The 22,430-nt window shown below is 37.6% G+C and overlaps 1 protein-coding gene across 3 annotated transcripts in view; it reads right to left on the bottom strand.

Moving 5' to 3' along the window:
* The window catches only part of CADM2 (cell adhesion molecule 2), a 571,525-nt gene that overhangs the window by 53,778 nt on the left and 495,317 nt on the right, over window positions 1–22,430 (bottom strand). For all 3 annotated transcript variants that reach the window (XM_053934157.1, XM_053934159.1, XM_053934158.1), the window contains one exon: window positions 14,448–14,626. In XM_053934157.1, coding sequence (XP_053790132.1) covers window positions 14,448–14,626 — 179 coding nt within the window. The remainder of the gene's footprint in view (window positions 1–14,447; window positions 14,627–22,430) is intronic.

Below are 22,430 nucleotides of genomic sequence, written 5' to 3'. Positions count from 1 at the left end.
TATTTCACTAGCGAGGCACACGTTTTCACCCAGAGCTCCCTGCTGGCAGCCTCTCAGAACATGCTACCACAGGGACAATGTAGATTTGTCCTCCTGAGCTTTCTGTCAGGGAGGATCCTAACAGAATGGATTTGCAGACTTCTGCCCAAGAAATCTGTGCTGGAGTGAAACTAAATTCCACTTCCTTGTTTTGCAATTTGTGACTCTAGTTGTACACAATGTTCAGCTGAAAATGAATTTTTCTTTATGCCTCTCACGCCACTAAATACCAAGGATCATTATGACCAAGAGACCTTGCAAAGCAGAACTTTTTAATTCAAGTAGCCATACCCAAATCACTGCACAGATTGCTATTTCAATAATACTAAGGTATTAATCCTTAGCCTCCTGTGAAGCAGAAAATAGCTATATTTTGCAGATGGGGAACCAAAGAAGATAGAAAAGCCATGCTCAGGAGATCTAGAAGTCAAGCAATAATTGTCTCCATTAATTTTGAAACCTCACTTCTAAACTGCATGTTTGTTGACAGACAGATATTCAGTCAAAAATCCAATAATGTAATTAAGTTGGTATTAACTTCATCATCTTGCTAGGTCTGAAATGCAAACAGCTCATGAAGAACTAATTGTTTCCATAAAAGCTGTTGGAAATAGAAAAGGGGTTGACCTTGATGCCAAGGGCCTCCCCATGGACTCGTTGTCACTTCAGTTCCACAGGTTATACAGGTGAGGCTTGAAAGTGGCCATTCAGTAAGAGAGATGGGCTCCTGATCTCTCTCTGGTGGCACAGGGAGGTTTGAGCTGAGCTGCAAACCCTCAGCCAAGACCCCTCATTTCAGTGAGGACCTGGCATAATGTCAGAGCTCGGTGCTGCACAGAGCAGAGGAAAGCTCTGGAAAGGTGCTCCTCGTGGCGCTGCTGCCAGCTAACATGCCACAAACAGGAGCCAGGGGAGAGCTGAAGGCTGATTCCCAGAGGATGGTGGAAAAAGGAGGAACAGGCAAACTGGGCTTGGTGTGGAAGCTGCTCTTCAGCAGAGGCACAGATGCAAGCTGCTTAGGAGTGGCAGGGCAGTGCTGGGCCAGATCAGCTCAAAGCAGTGTTGAGCCCCACCTGCCCAAAATTTCCAGTTTGCTTCTCCGTCTTGCTTGAATTGATGTCGTGTTCTCCTTGCTAAGGCAGAAGACATCCATCCATTTAAGTGCAGGGAGCCTGGATAATTTACTCTCCCTGCCAATTTGGCCCTGAGCATTTTTACTCTCCATTTCCAAAGAAATGAGAAATGGTTCTGTTTGGTTTAGCGGGCTTATGTGAAAGATAGATCTGACCTATTGAAAATATTTGACTTTTTTGGTAAAAACACAACCGATATTTTGACATGACTGAGCACAAATCAGACAACAATAGCTGCAGCTGATAAAAATGTAAAGGCTTTTGTTTCAAGCCTGACAAAAGCTGACAGAAAAATTAAAGGACAGAGTGATAATGATGGATGGTCCTTGCTGTATTTTGACTGAGAATGAAAGAAATTTTAAGTGGTAAACTGAACTGAGTGATGACCTACCTGGGAAACAATCTCACTACCCTGTGAAAAATTTAATCAGTCTGTGATATGTAGCACTAAATAATTTAGCAAGGTTTTAAATTCAAAGGGAGCTGCATTTACCTTGCTCCAAGAAAATGGGATTGAACAAAAGGATCACTCAGCTTGAACATCATGTGCCAATAGCTCCTTAGCACTTAGACTGAATGATCATGAATGCTCATGGACACGAGGTCAAGGGGTTCTTTTTACTAATTGATTCAGATTTATGAAACTCTGAAATGGCAATTATGTGCTTGACATTTTTGCTAGCAAATCAGATGTCATTAAAAATATCCAATATCAAAAAATACCCTTTTAACAAAAGCTCCATGTAGATCTGTATCTTTAGTTATACCAATAAAATCTTCAAGTGGATAAGTTCATATTGCAAGACATACAGTTGGACTAAGTGGAAAGAATGAACAGGAACTGGAAGGAACAATAGTGTCCTCTTCTTATAGAAAGTTTTGTAGCTTGCTGGTTCATTTGTGGTTTGTTTTTTAGGCTTTTCCCCCTATTTCAAAAGCGATAGGTTTTAATAGCAAATGAAGTATGAAAAATTACAGCAAAAAAAGCCTGTTTCTTTGTCTACTCAAAGAGCCAAGCAAAAACTTGCAATCTGCACATCCCTGGCCCAAATTCTGTCCTTATATAGTTAAGAATATATCTCAGAAGAATAAAGCCCATTTCAATATTAGTATTTAGTACTGGCAGTATGGTGTCATCCCAAATTACTTAAAGGCCTGATATTACACTGTGGCACCTTTTACAACACATGTTCTGACCAGAATTGCTTATGACAAAATAAAAAATGTGATGAATATGAAAAAAACAAGGTGTAGTAGCAAGTTATTTCTGCCATCTCATTTGACAGTGAAATATGAAGAAGTTAGCTGCCCTAAATTATCTAGAAAGAACTCCTGTAGTGAATATCTCATTTATTTTGTGCACCAGAGCAACAGCAGGACTCACAAAGACCACAGGTGTGTGAAAGGCTGATTTTCCACAAGTAAAGCCAGGTCAGGCTCAGGACAGATGTGAGAGCTGACAGAAAACAAACAGCTGTGGATCTCAGGCAGGTGAGAAGGAAGAAGCAGCAGGGTGGAAGTACCTCAGTGTGGTAGAAGACATGGCAAGGGAGGACAAGCTTGCAGGGCTGGAAGCAGTGACTGACACTGACTTCTCTCCTCCCTCATGGGAGGAGCTGCCCAGGTCCAGCTCAGCTCTCAGCAGAGCTGTGGGGCCTGGGGCCAGGAAGGCAGGAGGGGTATTTAGGTAAAACCTATCTCTGCCACCTTCTGTGGGCACCCTAGCAAGCAGAATATGCTGAGTATGCACAATCAGAATCTAGGATTTAGTAGACACTGGGACTATGTGCTTTATAATGCTTGTGGGTGCTTGCTAAAAATTCTAAGAGTAACAACAAACACTGAAAGGAAAGATTTTTTTTTTTCTGTTTTTTTTTTTTTTTTTTTTTTAAATGGATATTAAAACATGACCTTTCTGCGCAGCACCAGATGTTGCCACAAACTGGGCTTTGTCACCTGGAGACTGGAGCAGTCTGATGCACTCACAGCTGGTGGAGCTGCACAGAGGGACCCCAGGAAACCTGAATCAAGCATTTCACAGGAAAGCATCTAACATGGACATTTGAGAGTTGCACTGGTGGCTCATAGCTCTCAAAATGTCGGGTCTTGCCTTTGAAGCCCTCAGTGCTTACTTTAGGGATCGTTTTGCTCCCCACAGCACTCTGTGAATTTGCTATCAGCAAAAGCACTCTGGCTGCAGCTCCCTTGGAACAGAGAGAGAAGTTTGCAATGAAGGCCTGGAGATGCTGGAACACGCTCCCATTTCACTGCCCGTCAGACTCATTGTTTGTCACCAGCCCAGCCATTTAAAAAGCTCCCTGTCCCTGCTCCCAGTGAAGCAGAAGAATAAAACGTGACATAATGTACTGTCTCACAATACATTTACCTATTGCTGCTCAGTTTTGGTGGGGAAGATTGTGTTATCTGCAGCATTTGGACTGTAGGAAGCTAATAGGCTGTAATGCCTTATTTCTTAATTTCTAGTTGTGCTAAAACCAGGTGACACACAGTCTTCGAAAAAGGATAAATTTAACAAAATAATAACCAGGTAGTTAGATGTTGAAAATTATTTTAGCACAAGAAAAATTGAAATTCTCAAGTAGGAAAATGATTTAATACTGAAGAATCTGTTTTCAAGCCCTCTAAGTTTTACTTTATTAATGGTTATTAGAGCAAGATTTACCTCTAAGGACAAATCAAACCAAGTACTCTACAGAAAGATTAAGCTTCAATGTTCTGGAGTTATATGAATATAATACATACAAATTTATTCCAGGAGCACTGTAATACCTAATTTTTTTCCCAAACTTAGCACAAGTTTTGCTAGCAGTTAAAAGAAGTCCTTTCCAATTCAACAGTAATAATAATATAAAGGTCATTGTTTTAAAGGAGTAAATCTGTGTTGTATAAAAGCTCACCTTTCTCATCAAAGTATTGCACTGAAGCTTATGCAACTTGCCTGGACTTGGTAATTCAACATTTTAAATAAATAAAAAGGAAAAGTTTTAGAGCATTGTTTGAGACCACCGCCTCAAATGAAGACACCTTACTTATAAAAAGGCATGCATATATATATATATCTTGATTTTGTTCACAGCTCTACATCAACAAATACAGAAACAGAAAAGAATGGACCTCTGCCTTGAAGATGTGCAAGATCATTTTTTTGGGCAGTACAGACTGAAGTTTAGGAAAAAAAGAGACAGTATTATTCCCATTTCACAGCTGGGGAAATGAACATAGGATAATTAAGTAGAATGTCTTATATTTTACAGACTTCTGAGCCTGACAGGGGTGGTCAGAACAGATCTCCTGAGGCTCATTTCAATGCTCTGCTAAAAAAAACCAAAAAATCAAAACCTCAAAAGAAAACAAAAGCTCTCAAAACTGCATTTAAAAAAAAAAAGTTGTCCTTATACCTGGAGTGCAAATTTCACTACATTCAGGACAAAATGTTACCACAAAAGCCACCAAACATCTTGTATGAATAAAGCTAGCACAATTTTCCCCAGAAGCACACTATTCTATCACTATTAATATGGTGTTCTAGGCCCATTGCCACTGCCTAAAAATCACATTAAGGCTGTGATGTTCATTTTTATTCTTTTTAAGTAAGCAGACAAGCCATATTTCCTTGTTTTCCCAAGCCATAAAATAGGAGTATTCAAAATTAAATGAAACAAAGTACTGGCAGCTGGCCCTTGAAAACCTATAAGGAAAACCTAATGCACAATACAAATTCAGACACCAAGCAGCCTTGAACAAAGATGACAGCTTTCTCAGAATGACACTTGACTCTTTCTGCACACACACACACACAAAAAAAATATATATCAAAAAGCTCAGCCAGAATTGCACTGAGAAGAAAGAAAGTAAAGAGAATTGTCCAAAATTTCCTTTTTATGGGGACATGTTGAAACTAAATGTAGGCAAACAGATTGCTGATCTCTACTTTATTACAGTTGCTACTTTCATTTCTCTGAGAAATTCAGGCCAAATCACTGAAGTTGCTTAAACAACTCCAAACTCATGGCAATAATTCTAAGGTTAGTAGAGAGAGATAACGGGGACTGTCATTTATTTTAAATAAGTTTATTTCAAAATAAAATCAAAGGGTCCAACACTAATCTGAAACACTTTTTATCACAGTGGGATTGCTGTATCTTATTGAAAATCACCTTGGGAAGGTGACTGGCACTGTGCAACCTAAAACATAGATTTTTGTCCTTCATTGCACTGTCTCTGACTAATACACTTAATTCTCACATTCCTATCACCAAAGTACACTACCTGAGAAAATAAGGCCCTATCTTTCCAGCTGTCAATCTTCTATGCTCTGTTTTTTGGGGTTTGGGGGTTTTCTATGCTCAAAAGAGTTCTATACATATAGTTGAATTCCTACCATGATTCTTTGGCTTTGTATAACACATAACTAGGAATGGTGGGGTCCATGCAATATTGTCAAGACTTAATTTTGTTAAAATTACCCAGCTTCCCTTCAGGGTGGCAGATATTTATTACCTTAACTATAATGCCATCAAGCAGGATAATTCACCAGTGGAAATCACAGGGGTTTTTTATAAAGAATGCTTGATCATATCTGCTAATATATTTTAAACAAAGTGATTCACAAAGCAGTGCAAAGAGATTTCAGTTCCTGCTCCAAAATGATGAAACCCATCCAGAGCTCTCCTCCATCAGGCACTTCAACATGCCAGCATCCCTCAATCCTCCCTGCTTCCCACCAATCAAGGGTTGGGAAACCTGCAGAAAATGTAAACTACAAAACCACTGGGGGAAAAACAAATCCACTGGTGCAATAACCCACAGTAATATCTGAGGAATAAACACTTTGCCCACTCCTTGAGTTTTTCCCTGCCAAACTTTCTTCTGTCCTTCCTCCTCTCCTTTGATTTGTTTGTTTCTACACTTGCCATGAGGATTAATAAGGGCAGTTTCAGGTGGAAGACAAATCTGCCTCAGGCATGAGGTTACCAAGGAAAACGATTTTTTTTCTTCAAGGGAGTAAACAAGCAGTGTGGATACCAGTGGAGGGGAAGCAAAGGGTCCTGACTGAAACCTCTTGGGGTCTCTGTCACAAATGACACATCAGCTGACACCACACACCTGGACACCTCTTCCCAAGCATCTGCCAGCAAAGTTCCTTCACATGGGGTTAGAACTTTCTCAGTGCTTGTGAGGGAACCACAGCCTGGTGAAAGAGGTCAGGGCATTTTGGGACATCCTTGTATAGCAAATTGCAAGCTTCGTCAGCTTTGGTAGCAATGGTTTTAATGGGTTTTTGCTTTGTTTTTTTCTCCTTGAACGTGAGGATGGTTTTGAGATACACCCTTACTGACCTCCTGGTTATTTTTGCTGTCTTCTCCCCTTTCTGTGGGAATCATAGAGAAAGATTGATGCCACAAGCTTTTGTGGAAGCTGCCAAAACACTCTGGAATCTCTGAGACAAAGCAAAGTGATTCACGTTAAGGCATAACAAGTCAGAGTTAGATCCAATGCAGAAAGTCTGTGATAGGATTCAGCAATAAAAAACGTGTCTTTAATTACGAAGCTAAGAGAATTTTATTCTATTGCATCAAGAATTCAAGCAGTAAGAGCTAGAAAAAACAGTTTGTGATTCCAGCACAGAGGATTCAATTTTGGAGGAGGGGCTAAAGGCACATTAGGTCCCAGCACATATTTACCTTGAACCTATGCTGTGAAGAGTGATGTTAGGAAGATTTTTGAGTTTGAGGGTTTAGGGATATTTCAAATTCTTGTCAGTTGCAATAGTGAAATAATTAAATACTGTAAACAAGTGGAGAAATACCTTGCTAGCTCTAAGAAAAATGTTAATTAATGTAAGAAACATTATATTGAATATTTTTCCTTTCTATAACATAGAAATGCAGGCTAAGATAAATTCCAGAAAATTTCACCAAGCAATTAATAATTAAAAATTAAATAGCAAAAAATAAATAGCAAGTACTAATAATTATAAATACAAAGTTATGGATGTTAGAAATATTAATTGTTTGAGATAAGCTAATTACCTACTTCTGTCTGAGCCTCCATGCTTATCTTCATATGTGATCAAGAGGGCTCAGACACAAAAGTTCTCAAAGCTGTCTATGAGAGATGCATATTTGCAGGAGCTTTTCCCTACCCCTCTCAGCCTCCAAGGCATTTACATCTATCTCCAAGAGGACTCAATCCCAGCTGGAGCAAGGCACAGTTCTGATGTATCACCTGGTATGACCAGTGGTCATTTTAAGCAATATCACTTATGTAATGTTCTATTTTCTTTCCTGAATGGAGTGAAACACTGAGGAACCTGTTCTCAAAAGAAAGGTAGGTTATGGAAGCACCACATGAGAAAGATAGAGACAGGACACCCTTATCTACATTCCACCACCTCATGATGCAGGAAAGGCTTCAAATATAGAGAAATCACTAAGTCACTTTGAAATTGTCTTTATGGCTTAAGTTTCCTGAATAATAAACGGTCTAGATGGAAACATAAGATCATTAGCAACTGTTAGATTATAATTTTATCATCAGTCTCAAGTGAAATTATTGAGTTAATATTTTCTTCATGAAGATTGCATATGATATTCATAGACATAATAATTTTACAAGCTGGCATCTCAAAATAAAAGGGTAAATTGAAGTAAAGTTCAGAAAAGTTAAGGGTACGAACAATAGCAAAGGGTAAAAAAAGAGAAAAATTAGAGAGCAATCTTTGCTACTACAGCAAATCAATGATAATAAACTCAACGGTACCGAAGGTCAGTTAAAACAGTCAAAAAAGCAAGAGTGACATATTTGGTACATCCACACAATCTTTTCCTTTTCAGAAATCCCATTAGAACTATCATATCACATATCATGTGCAGAGAGAAAATCAAATATTTTCAAGAGTTATGTCTTATTAAAGGCATTATCCAAAACCACAGGTTTTAGAACACAGACAATATGCATTCAAATAGGAAGGAGATTTACATATTAGAATACATTGTTAAAGGCTATATTGATATATTGTTATTGTTCCGTTATGAAAGGGCTTGGGGAGAGATTTCCTGCTGCTGAAATACTCTGCATTCAATTTCAACGATTATTCCAGTATGAAATTAAAAAAAAATTCTTTTATATGTTATATTAAAAAAATCACTTAATTTAAAAAGTTTTCTTTTATGAGAAACAGTATTTTAATGTAAAAATGTAGAAGTGCCAAACATATTCCTCAAAAGTATTAGTGTAGTTTGGAATGTTATTTTCTTGACCTTTCCAAAATACTTTTAAGCTTATCTGGAAAAGAAATTTGTATCTTATTTTTCTAAAGTCACCATAAATGAAGAAGGATCAGTTCATACAGCTCAACTGTACACCCCACTATTCAAGTATTTATCAACAAAAAGCAATTTCAAAGTAGCTGCCTTGAGAGTGTTCAGGGATAATAGCTGGACAATTCATCCATAAAATTAAGCCAACAACTCCACCACAAGTTTCTTGACAGACTTTTCATACCTAAAAATGTCAACTCTTATTATTATTCTTCTTCAGCCCAATAAAAAAAAAAAAAAAAACCTTTGTTGTACAATTTCTTAATTCATCTGACTGCAGGAAATTCATCTGCATGGTGTTCTAAAGTCTGGACCACCTCTTCCAGCCCAACTAAAAGTCTTCTGGAGAAGCCAGCTTTAAAGTTGTGGTCATGATTTAATGCCTTAATGACATTTTACAACACTGATGTAAAATAAGATTATTTCAACACAATTTGAAGGGCTATGCTTTGAAGAAGATAGCTTTGGGGGAAGGAAGGCTTTTGAGACTGAGCAAGCACTCATGAGCATGCTTTTATTTATTTATTTTCCAACTGAAAGCTCAGGCTCCTTATTTTCCTGCAAGTTATCTTCTGTACTTTTTTATTTATTTTTACTTCATATAAAATGGGAATAGGAAAAATGTTCCACCTTTGTTTTAAGGACTGAATATTGAGACTTATTTCTTTTAATTCAAACAAAGATACAAAAACGAAAAATCTCAAAACTAATAGGCACACGTAGTCACATACCATAAATTCCTAACTAAGTCCTAAGAAGTCTTCCGAGTTTCATATTCTTGATATGCCTTGAGTGCTGCAAGGGTAATGTTTGGGTTATTTACCAAATCCCCCCACTATTGCAGCTATAAATGTCATTATTGTTACATCACACCATGGCTCTGCTCAATTCTCTTTTTGCAAAGCCCAGGTTTTGTTCACATAAAGGCAAAATGTTCCCATAGGCAAAGAAAGCCTGAGGGGTGTGTGTGTAAATGAGACACTTCAATTCAGAAAACTTTAAAGGAGGAAACTTTTTAAAAAGTCCAGTCACCTCAACTTGTAGGATCTTAGCACCGAAACAAAGAGCAGCCAAGATTACTGATGAGTGTGCTGCTCCACAAGGATGCTGCTTCCTTTCTTTCCCAAACTTTTTATGTGGTTTTTGTTACATGTTCATAAAGTGTCCAAAAACACTGTGCAAGATTTACCAGAGGTCTGTAGTGAAAATATTTGCAAACTGAAAGATCTATTGCCTATTCATTAAGCTTAGTTTTGAAAGAAAGCAGAATATATCCTCACCTCCGCAGGTTTTTTTCAATTTTCTGCTCTAATCAGTTTCTGCCTTTACAGAGAGATATGCACAAGTGAGTTCAAGAAATAAAGAGAACGCCCTCTGTGAGGATATCAAAACAGAAATTAAATGTAATAAAAAAATCTGATTGCGGGCAAATGAACTGACAAAGACAAAATAATCTATAATAGATAGAGGTAGAAGAGTTTGTTTGATTTCATGTGTTTTGGATTCCACAGAGCTTCCACCAATTTAAAAAAAAAAAGAAACTTATACAGATGTACAAGTGCATGGTACTGGAATTATTGTTGGGCACAGAAGGTGAATTTCTGTATTTAGAGGTAGGATTTAATAAACTAAGGTGTCTGGTGCAGGTTTGGCATAGTGATGTTCCAGATATGGAGAACAGTCAGTCACAGAGATTTAGAACTAGACCAAAAAGTCTAGTGAACAAAAAAAGGGGAGAAAAAAAAAAGACTATGAAAGAAGGAGAATGGACACATGGGTGAGAATTGCAGGAAATGCAAAGTTTAAGATCACAATTAATGAGAAGTAGAGAGCAATGTGGAAATACTTGAGATGTATTGAAGGGAAGCAGCAAATATAATTTAAATGCAAACTTCCAGCACAAACAGAAAAAGAGGCCAAATAGCTTGTAAGGTTGGAAAGCGAAGAGATCAAGCACCAGGCTTAAACAAACAAAAGAGAATACTTTTCCCTCAAAGCACATAACTAAATTCAGAATCTTGTTGCCACAGGTTACTGTGGAAGCTAAGATGACAAATGTTTTGTAATGGGACTGGACAAGCAGGTGGAATATCAATAATGCTATAGTTAGGAAAGGTGCAGTGGGACTTCTGGTCTTACACATTGTAGGGGATCTAATGAGGTTGTAACTCGGTCTTTCAGTTGCCTTTATTTGCAAAAAATCGCTTGCCCAAGAAAAAGAAATACAAAATTGAGAGGCTGAAGACAAAGGAATATGTCATGCCACTTTTTATTCCTCAGAGATCCTAAGTTGCTGGCTCAAATGCTTTCCTAGTTAAAATTTGGGCAATAAGAGCTGCCTTGACCATCCACAGCTGCTGATTCACATTCATTTCCATACTACTCTCCTAGATAATTGTTGCACAACACATTATAGCTCTGAATATTTCAATTAATTTAATGCCTGGCTGTAGATTGGCATATCAGGACACTTCACCGAGGTGCTCTGCTTCAAATAGGGCTGCAAATTATCAACTGCTGCTGCTTGCACTAAGGAGTTTTCTCAACGGTGTGGACTTCTGTCACTCACTCCGAGGCGGTGCTGAACTGAGTCTCTGGCAGTGACACCCAGAGGTTCTGAACTACTCCTCCAAACACAGCAGCTGTGTCCTCAGGTTGATTATGATGGAACACCTCCTTCCTCCACTCCACTGCAGTTATTGCTGGAGCTCTGCAAGCAGAGTCTATGTTTTTGGGTTGAGCAACACGAGTTTGACAGTTTGCTCTGTTTGCTGGTGATTAATGACTAGTATTTGGACAAAGGTAAACAAAAATTCTTAATAAATTGGAAGAGAGTGAAAATTGCCTGGGGCCCATTACCAAAGAAAGGGTGCAATATATCTAGCCAGAATGTGCACTTCTAAAGCACTAAGCTTGCCAATTAGAATACAGAAATGACAACAGCTACAGGCATTAAAGCCTGTGCCTTTGTTACTGCATGAAACAAATGTTCGAGCAAACTACATGTCTTGCCTTTGTGCTTCTGCCTATAAACTCTGACTTTGTATCCACCTTCCCGCTTCACAGAGTATTTTTTGACATTTATTATTAACAATAAATGTTAAGAAAAAGGAAATTAGCAGTCACATTGATTCAGCAAAGCAGCATGAGCATATTTAATAGCCCAAGCTTTAACCTTATTCAAATAGATTCAATTTCTCTGAAGTCTGGTTTCTTTAATTATACAAAAAATCTAAATATAATTTTTATGTTGTCAGATACTAATTATGTTGGACAGATTTCCATTCATCTGCTTACAGCAATATTTATTTTCTCTGCCATCAGTTAACAACAAAACAGTATTACCTCCTCATCACCACTCACAGTGGGAAAAAGTGGAAAAAATGCTACTCTTCTGATGAAGCTCTTACACCATTAACACACAGAAAGAGGTAAAAAATCTGTTGAAGTGAAAAAAAAAAAAGGAATAAAATGTATGGAAATCACAGTATATATAAGAAAAGGAAGAAAAGGAAAGCTGTGAATCACATTGCCCTTCCCTGCCTCTGCAGAGGATACCTTCCACTAATGTCCCCTGTTTCCTCACACAAGCTCGTGTGGGAAATCTGGCATGTACCTTGTCTTAGAAATCTGATATTTAAGGCAAGCAGTCATATGATTAATGAGCTCTAACAAAGGAGCAGGACAAAAAATTACATCAACACGTTAAGCACAGGGGAAGAGATGAGAAATCAAAGGATGCTTCCAGATATATTTAGGAAGATAAAAAATACATTCTCTATTAAATAGAAGGATGCATCTCAGAAAATGATAAAAAGTAGGTTTTCTAGCCCCCAGAGAGAGAGAGGAAAAATATTGTATAATTTTAGGAGGATTATGGTTCACTAGAGACATTCACGAATGTAATGAGCTAAAGAAGGGGTAAGGCTGCTTAAAATTATCTATACAAAGGATTATGCTACATTTGATAAAATAATTGTGTCAGTCTCCTTTTTACTTAAAATTAACCTTACAACTTTGAACCCCAGCAAGTTGTTAAGTACTAAACATCATCTCATGCTCTGTCACATAACTCTGATTGTTTCAGAAAGCTGGGAAGCACCTGACATTTACCTTCTCTAGTTCCAGCACTGGAATTGCAGAAATGCAATTAGGAAAACTCAGGTACTCATAACAGAAAAGGTCAGCAATGAGCAAGCTAAACCTGATAACATGCCTAATGTGCTGCCAAACATAACAGAATGCCTCCCTGATAATGAATGATTTTACAGACTGCCAGGAAGTTGATGAAAGATAATCAGATCAACAGGGGACACACCACTGGGCAAGACTGGGAACGGTGAAATATTCTTTGATAGATCTTTGATATTCTTTGCAGAGTCACCACTGATGAAAAAAGATACCCCATTATGAAAGGCCATATTTTCAGAAATAATGACATAAATAAATTGGGCAGAAAACACAAATGACAGAAGTTTCAACATATGGTAAGTGTGGAAGCTGTTACCTCATCAAAGGCAGAGCACTTTGTGCCTGCAGCCAACCCCCACCACACCACCGCCTCTGGGATGCAAAAGACATTTTTTCTTTTCCTCTTCTTGTAGCAGACAATGTAAATAGAGGTTAGAGGGTTTAGTTTTTCTGTTTGTCTTTAACACAGAAATACTCACGCAGCAGTACAGGCTCTGTGTTCCTCATGCAAAGATGAGTTCCTTATTTGTGTCACTAATCCTACATAAACTAATGGTGAACTTCAAGAAAAATGAAAAGTAGCCTAAGTATTTCTTTTGATAGATGATGTTCATCAACAGTGCCAATAAATATCTCATTACTGAAAGCAGCACTTACTAGTTTTATGCCGAATACCTAGAGGCAGGTAAACTTGTAATGAAAAATGTTTCTGATAACTTACAACCACCAAGGAAATGTATACTTGTTGTAACTGAGTTGATCATGAGCAAATAAAATCTACATAATTCACCTGTCTATTTAAAGACTAAAATTTGCATTATATTTTTTCATTTTATTTTGTTATAGTTAAAAGAAATTACACTTAAAAAAATAGAAAAAAGTACTATCATGAACGAAAGTGGAGGTTCTGCCTCTATATTCTCTTATATTAAAATTACAATTATGGAAATCATAACCTTCCAGGAATTACCTGTGATAAGAGAACATCATGTTTTGAGAGTCCTAGATCTGAATTGCCAGGCTGCATTAAAGGCAAATGCTAATTTTATATTATAGTTTCCCCTACAGCTGAGTTATATCAATCTATTTCATGATCAATGTAGAAGGAAGCTATTTTTTTCACATGACACATATTGTTTCCTAATTTATTAGGGAAAAAAATTGTAATTTAATGTGAACTTTCCTATTTATCCATTTTATTGGAAGCAGTGTAATGCATTTAGGACATGACACAGTTTTGAGGTCTGACTGTAATGATGGGCCAGGTGATATCAGCTAACTTGTACAAGCTGAGTTTTCTCAGTAGCAGGCTGTAACTTGTGTGAAGTATCCAATGTCCTTTTCTTTGGTGGTCTATAAAAAGCTAAGCAGAAAACCTCAAGCACACATCTGTCTGTTATTTCTCTTCATATAACCTTTTGTAACCAGCTTTATCTGAACAGCTGGGCCTGAGGCAAGTATTTATGAAACAGTACCCACACACTGCAAAACATTTTTACAGGTGCTTACTTAGCAAAAAGTTCACAGCAGAAATGAATACATTTTGTTTAAACTGTAAGAAGAGAAGCATGCCAATAAAAGAAAGACAACACGCTCCCCAAAGCTAGACGATAGCATCAATAAAAGTACAATTACACTTCCAAATTTTCTTTCTATTCTTTCCATAATGACCATAAGAACCTGATTGTATCAGCTGGAAATGTTAAATATGCATAGAATGCACCAAGGAGAGCACACTCACCATGTACTATCAGGACATATTCTGTGCTGTTTCGGCCAATGGGATTTTTTGCTTCACATCGATATGTGCCATTGTCTGTTTTGTTTAGGAAGCTGATGCTTAGAACCCTGCCATTGACAACCATTCTCTCTGGATCTGGTAGTTCTCCACCGTCCTTTGTCCACAGTACTGGTTCTGGCCTGTTGGATCAAAGTGTGGCATTTATTCAGACACGTGAAACACGTATATGCAACATGTACATCAGAAACAGCACCATCAGCAACTTAGAAATAGTCACCTACCACCCCAAGAATATTTGAATTACTGGATTTAATGAACTGTCACTGTTACAACCTTACCACCCTGGATACGAACTGCTAAAGGAAGTGAAAGAACAAGCAGAGAAATAAGAAAGAAGATAAATAAAAAAAGGAAGCAGAATGGTACTGCAACAGGCTAAGATCTTTCCTAAATTAAAAAAAAATGGTTCTTGTGAGGTTTCAGGGCCCGCAGGTGCTTGGCAAGGTAAGTGCAAATAGGATGATGTGGGTGTAAGTGGTCTGTAAATGGATTCTTAAATTACTTAGGCCATTCATATTCACAAGTGAACTTGAATGCACTGAATGTTTTTCCTGAACCAGGCATATCAGTCCCAAAGTAGCACATGTTACACACAGCCTAAACTTGTTTCTCTTGCTGCATTGTGTCACAGCCCATCCCTTTTCCCACCTTTCCTTCATCCTTCCCTTAAATAAATAATAACTTGTTTCACATGTTATCACAAGCAATGCAAGATTTAACTTGAAATCCTGGATTTTCTTCTCTTGTGAAACCTTTCCTCTTTTGCCTGATGCACTCACATCAAGCAGGCCAAAGGCAATGCCCTGGCTGTGATGAACCCCTAGGCAAGGTAAGGGCACCACAGAGAACTGGCAGTCCTGAAGGTTCACAGACATCTTCCCTCTGGCAAGGCATACATGACTCCTTCCTAGAGACTCTCAAGAAGCTCCACAGTCCACGAGATCTGCCTAATAGACAGCAGGATGTATTTATTACTGGCATGCAGCCTTTACTTGCATGGAACAAGGTATACTTTCAAATTTACATGAGGGAAATCACCAAGAGACAGGACTGTAACTGGGAATGAAAGGTTGGTTTACTGAATCTTGTCTATGTAATGAGCAGACAGAGCATCTCAGGCCCTTTTACACCAGTCACTTCAGCAGGATATTCACAGCCTGGGGATTCAATGCCACCTTGCTTGTAGCTTTGTGCAGCATAAGCCACATATCAATCTCTATCCAAACATGCCAGTTGTGTGACTCAGTAATAAACCAAAATATAATACACTGTTATAAAATTAGCAATTGCCAGGTTAGTCACTAGTCGCACTCCAGAAACGCTTAATTTCACTAATTTGAAGCAGATGTTTAAAGCCTATTAGATATAATAACTGCTAAGAAAAAGAATTAAACCTAAATAATTAAGGAGAAGCATTTAGCCAAAATGTGGCCTCAAAAAATAAAAATAGTTCTAATGGCTGTAATGACATAATTTTGAGTTAGGCAACACATGTAAACAGAGAGAATTTTTCTGAAATGCATTTCTATAAAATTCAAATTAGCCTTTAAAGAAAAATACTCATTCTGAAATATAATAAATTTTGGATGACACCCTGTTAAAATGTTGTTGAACTTAGTACTTACACTGGCTATTCTCCAAAGTTTTGATTTTTTCCAGAAAATCATATGCTCAGAGAATAAAAGCAAGGATTAAGAACTGATGGTGTGATGAGCCTTATTTATGCCTTACCATACATTTGTCTTAATCCTCTTCCTAAGCTCACTTTTATGAACTGGTATCCATGCATGTGGTACACAATATACACACTTACTTTCTGTTTAATGCAAGCAGGGAATCCAGATGTCCATGCTGGTGTAGAAACATTGCCCTACAGAGTTCCCAGCATTAAGGTGTGATTTGCTGTGATATGTTAAGGTGGATTTGTTCAATTTTCCGGCCAACTCCACATTGTTTCCCATTTCTCAGCTTACTGTGGATCTGCAGTCCCAGGAGTGGGGACTCTGAAACACTTCTGCTACAATGTGCACCATTACCTGCATAAATGGCGTGTTAAAGCAACTTCTGTGCAGCGGTAATTTATGGAACTTAGGTTTTAAATTGAAACTAGATGGCATATCCTAGGGGAAAACCTATAGGATAACAAATAAGTATGAAATGGAGCTGTAGATATAAATTATTCAGGGAGCTCTGTCACATTGTAATACACCAACTCTAGTCTTACACAGAACACTTAGCTGTGGTTGCAAAATGATGGCACAAAAGCCAGGGCTTAGAGAGAGGCAGATCTGCATTCTCTGGGTGTTGGGGAAGCTGCTAATCAAGAGTGAATGTTCAGCCATCCTGTGCTGTATTTGTGGCAGCAGCAGAGCAATTCCTGGGCAGCGAGCCCGTAGCCAACACGTCCTGGTGGCCAGGCACAGCTCTCCCTCCACCTCACCGCTCCCTAAAGCAGCAATTCTGTCACAGCCAGGGAATTTAATTCTGCCTGCACTGTTGGGAAGCTTTGAGACACTTGGTCTACACAATTCACTGGTTAGGCAGATATGAGCTAAGAACATGAGACATGCTTGTGCACCCAGGCCATCTCGCTGCTGTGGTCAGCAGAAGCAGGATGCTGTTTAAGGGAAGCATGGGAGTACATCCATTTTCTGTTGTCCATTCTTCTTCCACTCTGCCAGCAATAGCAATCATCCTGTCAGGGGTGCTGCAGGTCACATCTTTTGTTCTCTTTTGCGTCCACTTATTATTTAGACCTGTGCCTATTAATGTCTTGAATATATTTTGGAATCTGCTTATGATGTCCATCAACTACACCTCCTGTAGAAACTAATTCTGGAAGTTCCCTGCCATGTAAAATGGCATTTGCTTTTATCTGTCTTTCACTGATCTTCTAGAAATGGCAATGAATATTGCAGGACATGGTAAGTAACACTCCTTCCTATTATAACCTTGTTGTAAGTTATGACAGCCTAATTCTTAGCAGGCCTGTCTCTCCCCCTTTTTCTCTGTTTGTTAGAATTTGATACCATCTGAGGTTATCAGCAGGGAAAAAAACTACACAAAAGAAGGACAAAGGAATCTTAACTTTACAGCACGTTGATTAACATTAAGGAATCTTATCTTTACAGCACATTGGGTATTCTTTCAGAGCTGCCTTAGTACCTTCATTGTCCAAAGGTGAAACACTGGAACAGCTTGCCTTCTCTGTCACAGGGCACACAAACATGAACTCCCCACAGTTTATCCTACTGAAACCTGTCCACAGCTGCAGATCCAGACAGAGGTTCTTGCTCTTACCCAACATTTTGAAAGGGATACTTAGGTTTGACACGCTAAAACACCTGGCAAATATGTACACTCCTAATATTGAACATTTTTCTCTATTGCATACGTCTCTAACATTGCAGAATGTAAGCTCTTTTTTTTTTTTTTAATACTAATGAGTTGTCACAACACTGTCAATTCCTATTTGAACTGGAACAAACAGGGATGTTTGTAAAAGCAGTACCTTCCATTTGTGCATTCAGTGAAAGCCTTAGAAAAAGGAACTGGTTTTTAGTATAGAAATCTGAGTTTGTTAATTGTCTTCTTGTTAGCCTCAAAACCTGACATAGAATCAACAAAATATGGTATTCTTTTCCAGTCAGAATGAAATGGGATTGAAATGAAGGTATAAAACACTGGTGTGAGGTTCCACAATGTTCATGTTTTATATTGTGGCACTTTTCTTACAAGTAACTGAACAAAGAAATGGTAAATACAACAAAACTATTTTCTGGCCTTGAGAGTAGAAAACCTTTTCTCTCAAAACAAGTCAGAGAGAAAGGTAGGGGCAAGCTGAAATATGTTGGAAAAAAATAAATTAGAAACCACATTTTTTATTAGAAAAGAAGACCTAGGCACTGCCTTACCTTTCCAACAAGTGTTTACATAACATGAAAGTCAACAATTATATTTGTCTACATTTTTTTTTTTTTTTTGCTGAGGCCTTTGAAATTACACAGGAGTATTTTAAGACAAGATTGGCAATTTTCTATCCCTTTCTCCACCCTTAACCCAAGGACAGTGATGTTTGAGTGCTTTCTTATAATCCTCTCTAGTGATATCTTTATATATAATAGCTAAGTTACCCTCAATTTAAAAATTATACATCTATCTATATGTTTTATAGCTATAAATATATCTCTATGTTTTCTTTTTGAACAAGGTGAATTTGGGCAATGCAATCCATTTTCATTTGAAACTTCTTGACTCTATGTATTTTCGTTGCCCTTTTCTAATTTTTGTGCACAAAAAGGTTATGCACAAAGCATTCCTCATTGAGTCCTTAATAAACAACACTTAGGCAACTTACTGACCCATTATAATAGCACAGAATAACCTTTTCATTTCCATAAAATCATACTCAAAAAAACAAAAACAAAAAACAAACAAAACAAAACAAAAAAAAAAACCTGACCCACCAAAACAACAACAAAAAACCCCAAAGCACCTTTTTACATATCCAGTCTCACTGGGGATATTCTCATCCAACTGGGTATCTAAGCATACTGTCAAAATTTTGTAGCCAATGTGGGTAAAAATAAATATAGAAGAAGAAGAATTTGAAGAACACTAAAGAGATAAAAATAAATCCATTATTTTGAGTAGAGCCCTCTCCACCAATACCTTTTAGTTCTCCAAACAGGGGCACACTTGCATTCACTGAAGTCCATAAAAAACATAATCTAGTGGAAATGATCAGATGAGTAATGGTAAAGGTATCACAAGATTTATCAGAGTGTTTCTTGTTGAAAACCTGGTGCAATGTTAAAAGTCATCTAAGGGAATGATTTCTTCATTAATTTGAAACTTATAGTTCTTTTGTATCAAGAAATTGGATTTTTTAGCTTTGTCAGTTAATCACCCACTTGAAAGTCTAAACCCTGGGGGAACCTCTTGTTTATATAAAGTCTCAGTCTGAGGAATCATATTGGGATGAGCTGGTTTGGGAGCATTTAATCTATCAAAAACATCAATATCCACAGTCCCTTTCATAAAAGGCTTGGATAGATGGATTTTATTTTATGAGATAATGCTCCGTGATTTTCTAGTTCTGCAAAACCTGAGTAACCTTCACAGAGTGTTTTTCTCACCAGTAGAATTAGTAAAGAATATCCAAAGTATCTTTCCTAAAGTTTCTTTTTTTTTTTCCAGAAAGAAGCTTTGAGCATCTGAATTGACTACTATTACATTTGCCTCTACTTTTCTCTTTTAAGCATTCTCAGCAGACATAATGTAGACTAAAAATATTTATAATGTCATATATTAATGCTTTCTAAATGATCAAGAATTTAATTACCAAAATGTGTTAAAAAATGAGGTGTCAACTAAATATAGATTTCAACTTTTTATATCATAAAAATTTGACAGGAATTTACAGCTATAAAGACAACAGTAACAACAAGAAGTGCTGAAGATAGCTGCAGTGTGTTATGTGAAAAAGGTGCTTAAATAATAAACAGAAAGAGGTACACAAATCTCAAATGGGGCTAATATTCATCATTTACAGGGGAAAAAAGAGAACACTAAAAAATAGCGAAAAAGATAGCAGAAGAGGAAAGCAAGCAGGCAAACAAAGAAACCAAACCAGCTAAAAACCAAACATTCTCCATTCCTTACCTTTTTTCCAAGACAGATAAAGCCTTTGCTTTGTTCATCACAACTTTACTTAGGTGACAGACCTCCCTGCCTGTATCTTGCTTTGGATAAATCAGGCAGTCCTCTCACCCTTGCTGGATTACAGGTGTTAACCATGCTGATATGATACACTAAATTTGCAGCTGGAAGTCCTTATCCCTCAGCAGACTGTGACAGCAACTGATTAAGGTGCATCACGAATCTTTTCAAAGCAAAGATATTTATTCTTCTACCCAAAGATACAAAATATATCATGTCAGAGGGTAAAAGACTAATTATTCGTATTCATATTTCCTCCTATCTACACTGAAATATTTCCTTGCAATTGGTATTAAGATTCCTTTCAGGTCTAAAACCTTTGCCTGTGGGAGGTTGACTGTTCTGGTTCTGCATTAATTCTTCTTTTTTGTATTTCCCCTCATCAGGCTGATAATCCATTTTCTTTTTTCCTTTAGTACCCTTAGAGTCTAGGGCACCCTTTGACCTCAGGCTTTCCACCTTTAACACAACTGTGCAATGCTGCTGCTCTCTGTCTGGAGAGATTTTCCCAGCTGATCATCAAGCCATTATAACTGTAACTTCTTTGAAACTACTTAACTCTAGTTTTTCCCTTTGTGCATATCATGTACCCCTGCCCTCCCTCCCTTCCCCCCAAAAAACTCCATTTCCTTTATTAGTCATTTTCAAGACAGCAAGGCAATATCAGGCTAATATTCTGAAAAGTGCCTAATCCACATATATATGTGTATGTGAATCTTCTTACTTAATTCCAGTATCATTCACAATCTTCTCAGAAATGTATAAAAACCCTGCTGTGAATAACATTTTGGGGAATGGCTTTCTCATAGTCATGAAGCAGATCAACAAGAGAACTTATGTGAAATCAGAAGGCAACTTATCAGTGAATTGCACCAGAAATACCCCTTGTATTCTACTGTTGTAAGCAGCAGGGAGGCTAGAAATGGACAAAAAAGATTGTCTAAAAAAACAAAAAAAAAAAAAAACAAAAAAAAAAAACAAACAAACAAACAAAAAAAACCAAAAAAACAAACCCAACAAAAGTTTGTGAGGGAGATGCCATAGGAAGAAGTTGCCATCCTATAACCTGTCCTTCTGGTATCCCATTTCACACAAATCTTGCCCACATTTGTCACACACTACACCTACTGTCAAATTTGTGGTGTCTCATTTCACACCCCCCCCCCACTTTCTTTTGCTTTCTCTCAATCTGACCAACTTCCCAAACAACAGATTGGACATTTCTGCTCCTTTATTACTTCTCCAAACATTTCTGTACCAGGCAAGCAATTGTATCCATGAAAGGGAAAATTTGCTGAACTAATTAATTATGCCTCCCATCACTTATGAATTTAGAAGCAAAAAATGGAGGAGGAAGAGGTTGCCATATTTCCAAATTTTCAAGGCCAGGCCACCACTTAGGAGCATATAGAACTGAAGAATACTGTTAAATTTATGTATGCCATAAAGAAGATGGGTAATCCTCTTTTAAATACACCACCAGGTCAGGGAACAGGCACTGACTTTTCTCTTTTCTTTTTTTCCCACAACAAATCTGAAAAAACCCTGGACATTTCAATGCATTTTTAGTAGTTCAAATCAAAATGCTAAGTATTTTGGAACACTTTCAGTAGCCAGCTAATAACTACACTTTTTTAAATGTGTATTTTAAAGTCTGACGCTCAAAACATCTTAAGTTCAGAGGAAACACTACAACCTCTATAGTTACTAACAGTTTTAATAAGAAGTCTGTTTTAAAAACTTGGGTCTAAAAAAACAATGGTATGTATGGCTATACTGTTCCTTTTATGTCACCAGTTTATAAATAATTTATATGCCTTTTAAATTTTAACCAGGAAAAAAGAAAAGTCCTCCACAAAAGTATAACATGTCTTTCAAAAAGATTCCTGAGGCTAAAAAGGCAGAAGGAGAGGTGCAAGCCAGTACAGCAACAGCAAAGAGAAAAAAAAAAAAAAAAAGTCCAAAAAACCAAAACCAAGCAAACAAAAAAATTCAAAGCACATTAAACAATCTTATGTCATAAATCCTGCCTCACTTGCTGGGGAGCAGAGGCCTTGCAAGAGTGATGGCCACTGTGAGCTAACTGGCAATAGCTCAAGGACAAAGCAGTAGGCAATACAGGAAACATCTGCAGGTTGGCCTGCACTTGGCCACAGGTTAGATAAGGTGTTTTCCAATTCCTATAAAGCAGCAAGGACGCTG

Source organism: Vidua chalybeata, chromosome 2, assembly GCF_026979565.1.
Source record: "Vidua chalybeata isolate OUT-0048 chromosome 2, bVidCha1 merged haplotype, whole genome shotgun sequence".
Lineage (NCBI taxonomy): Eukaryota > Metazoa > Chordata > Aves > Passeriformes > Viduidae > Vidua > Vidua chalybeata.
Note: the sequence above shows the minus strand (reverse complement) of the source record. Positions and strands in the feature narration are given on the sequence as shown.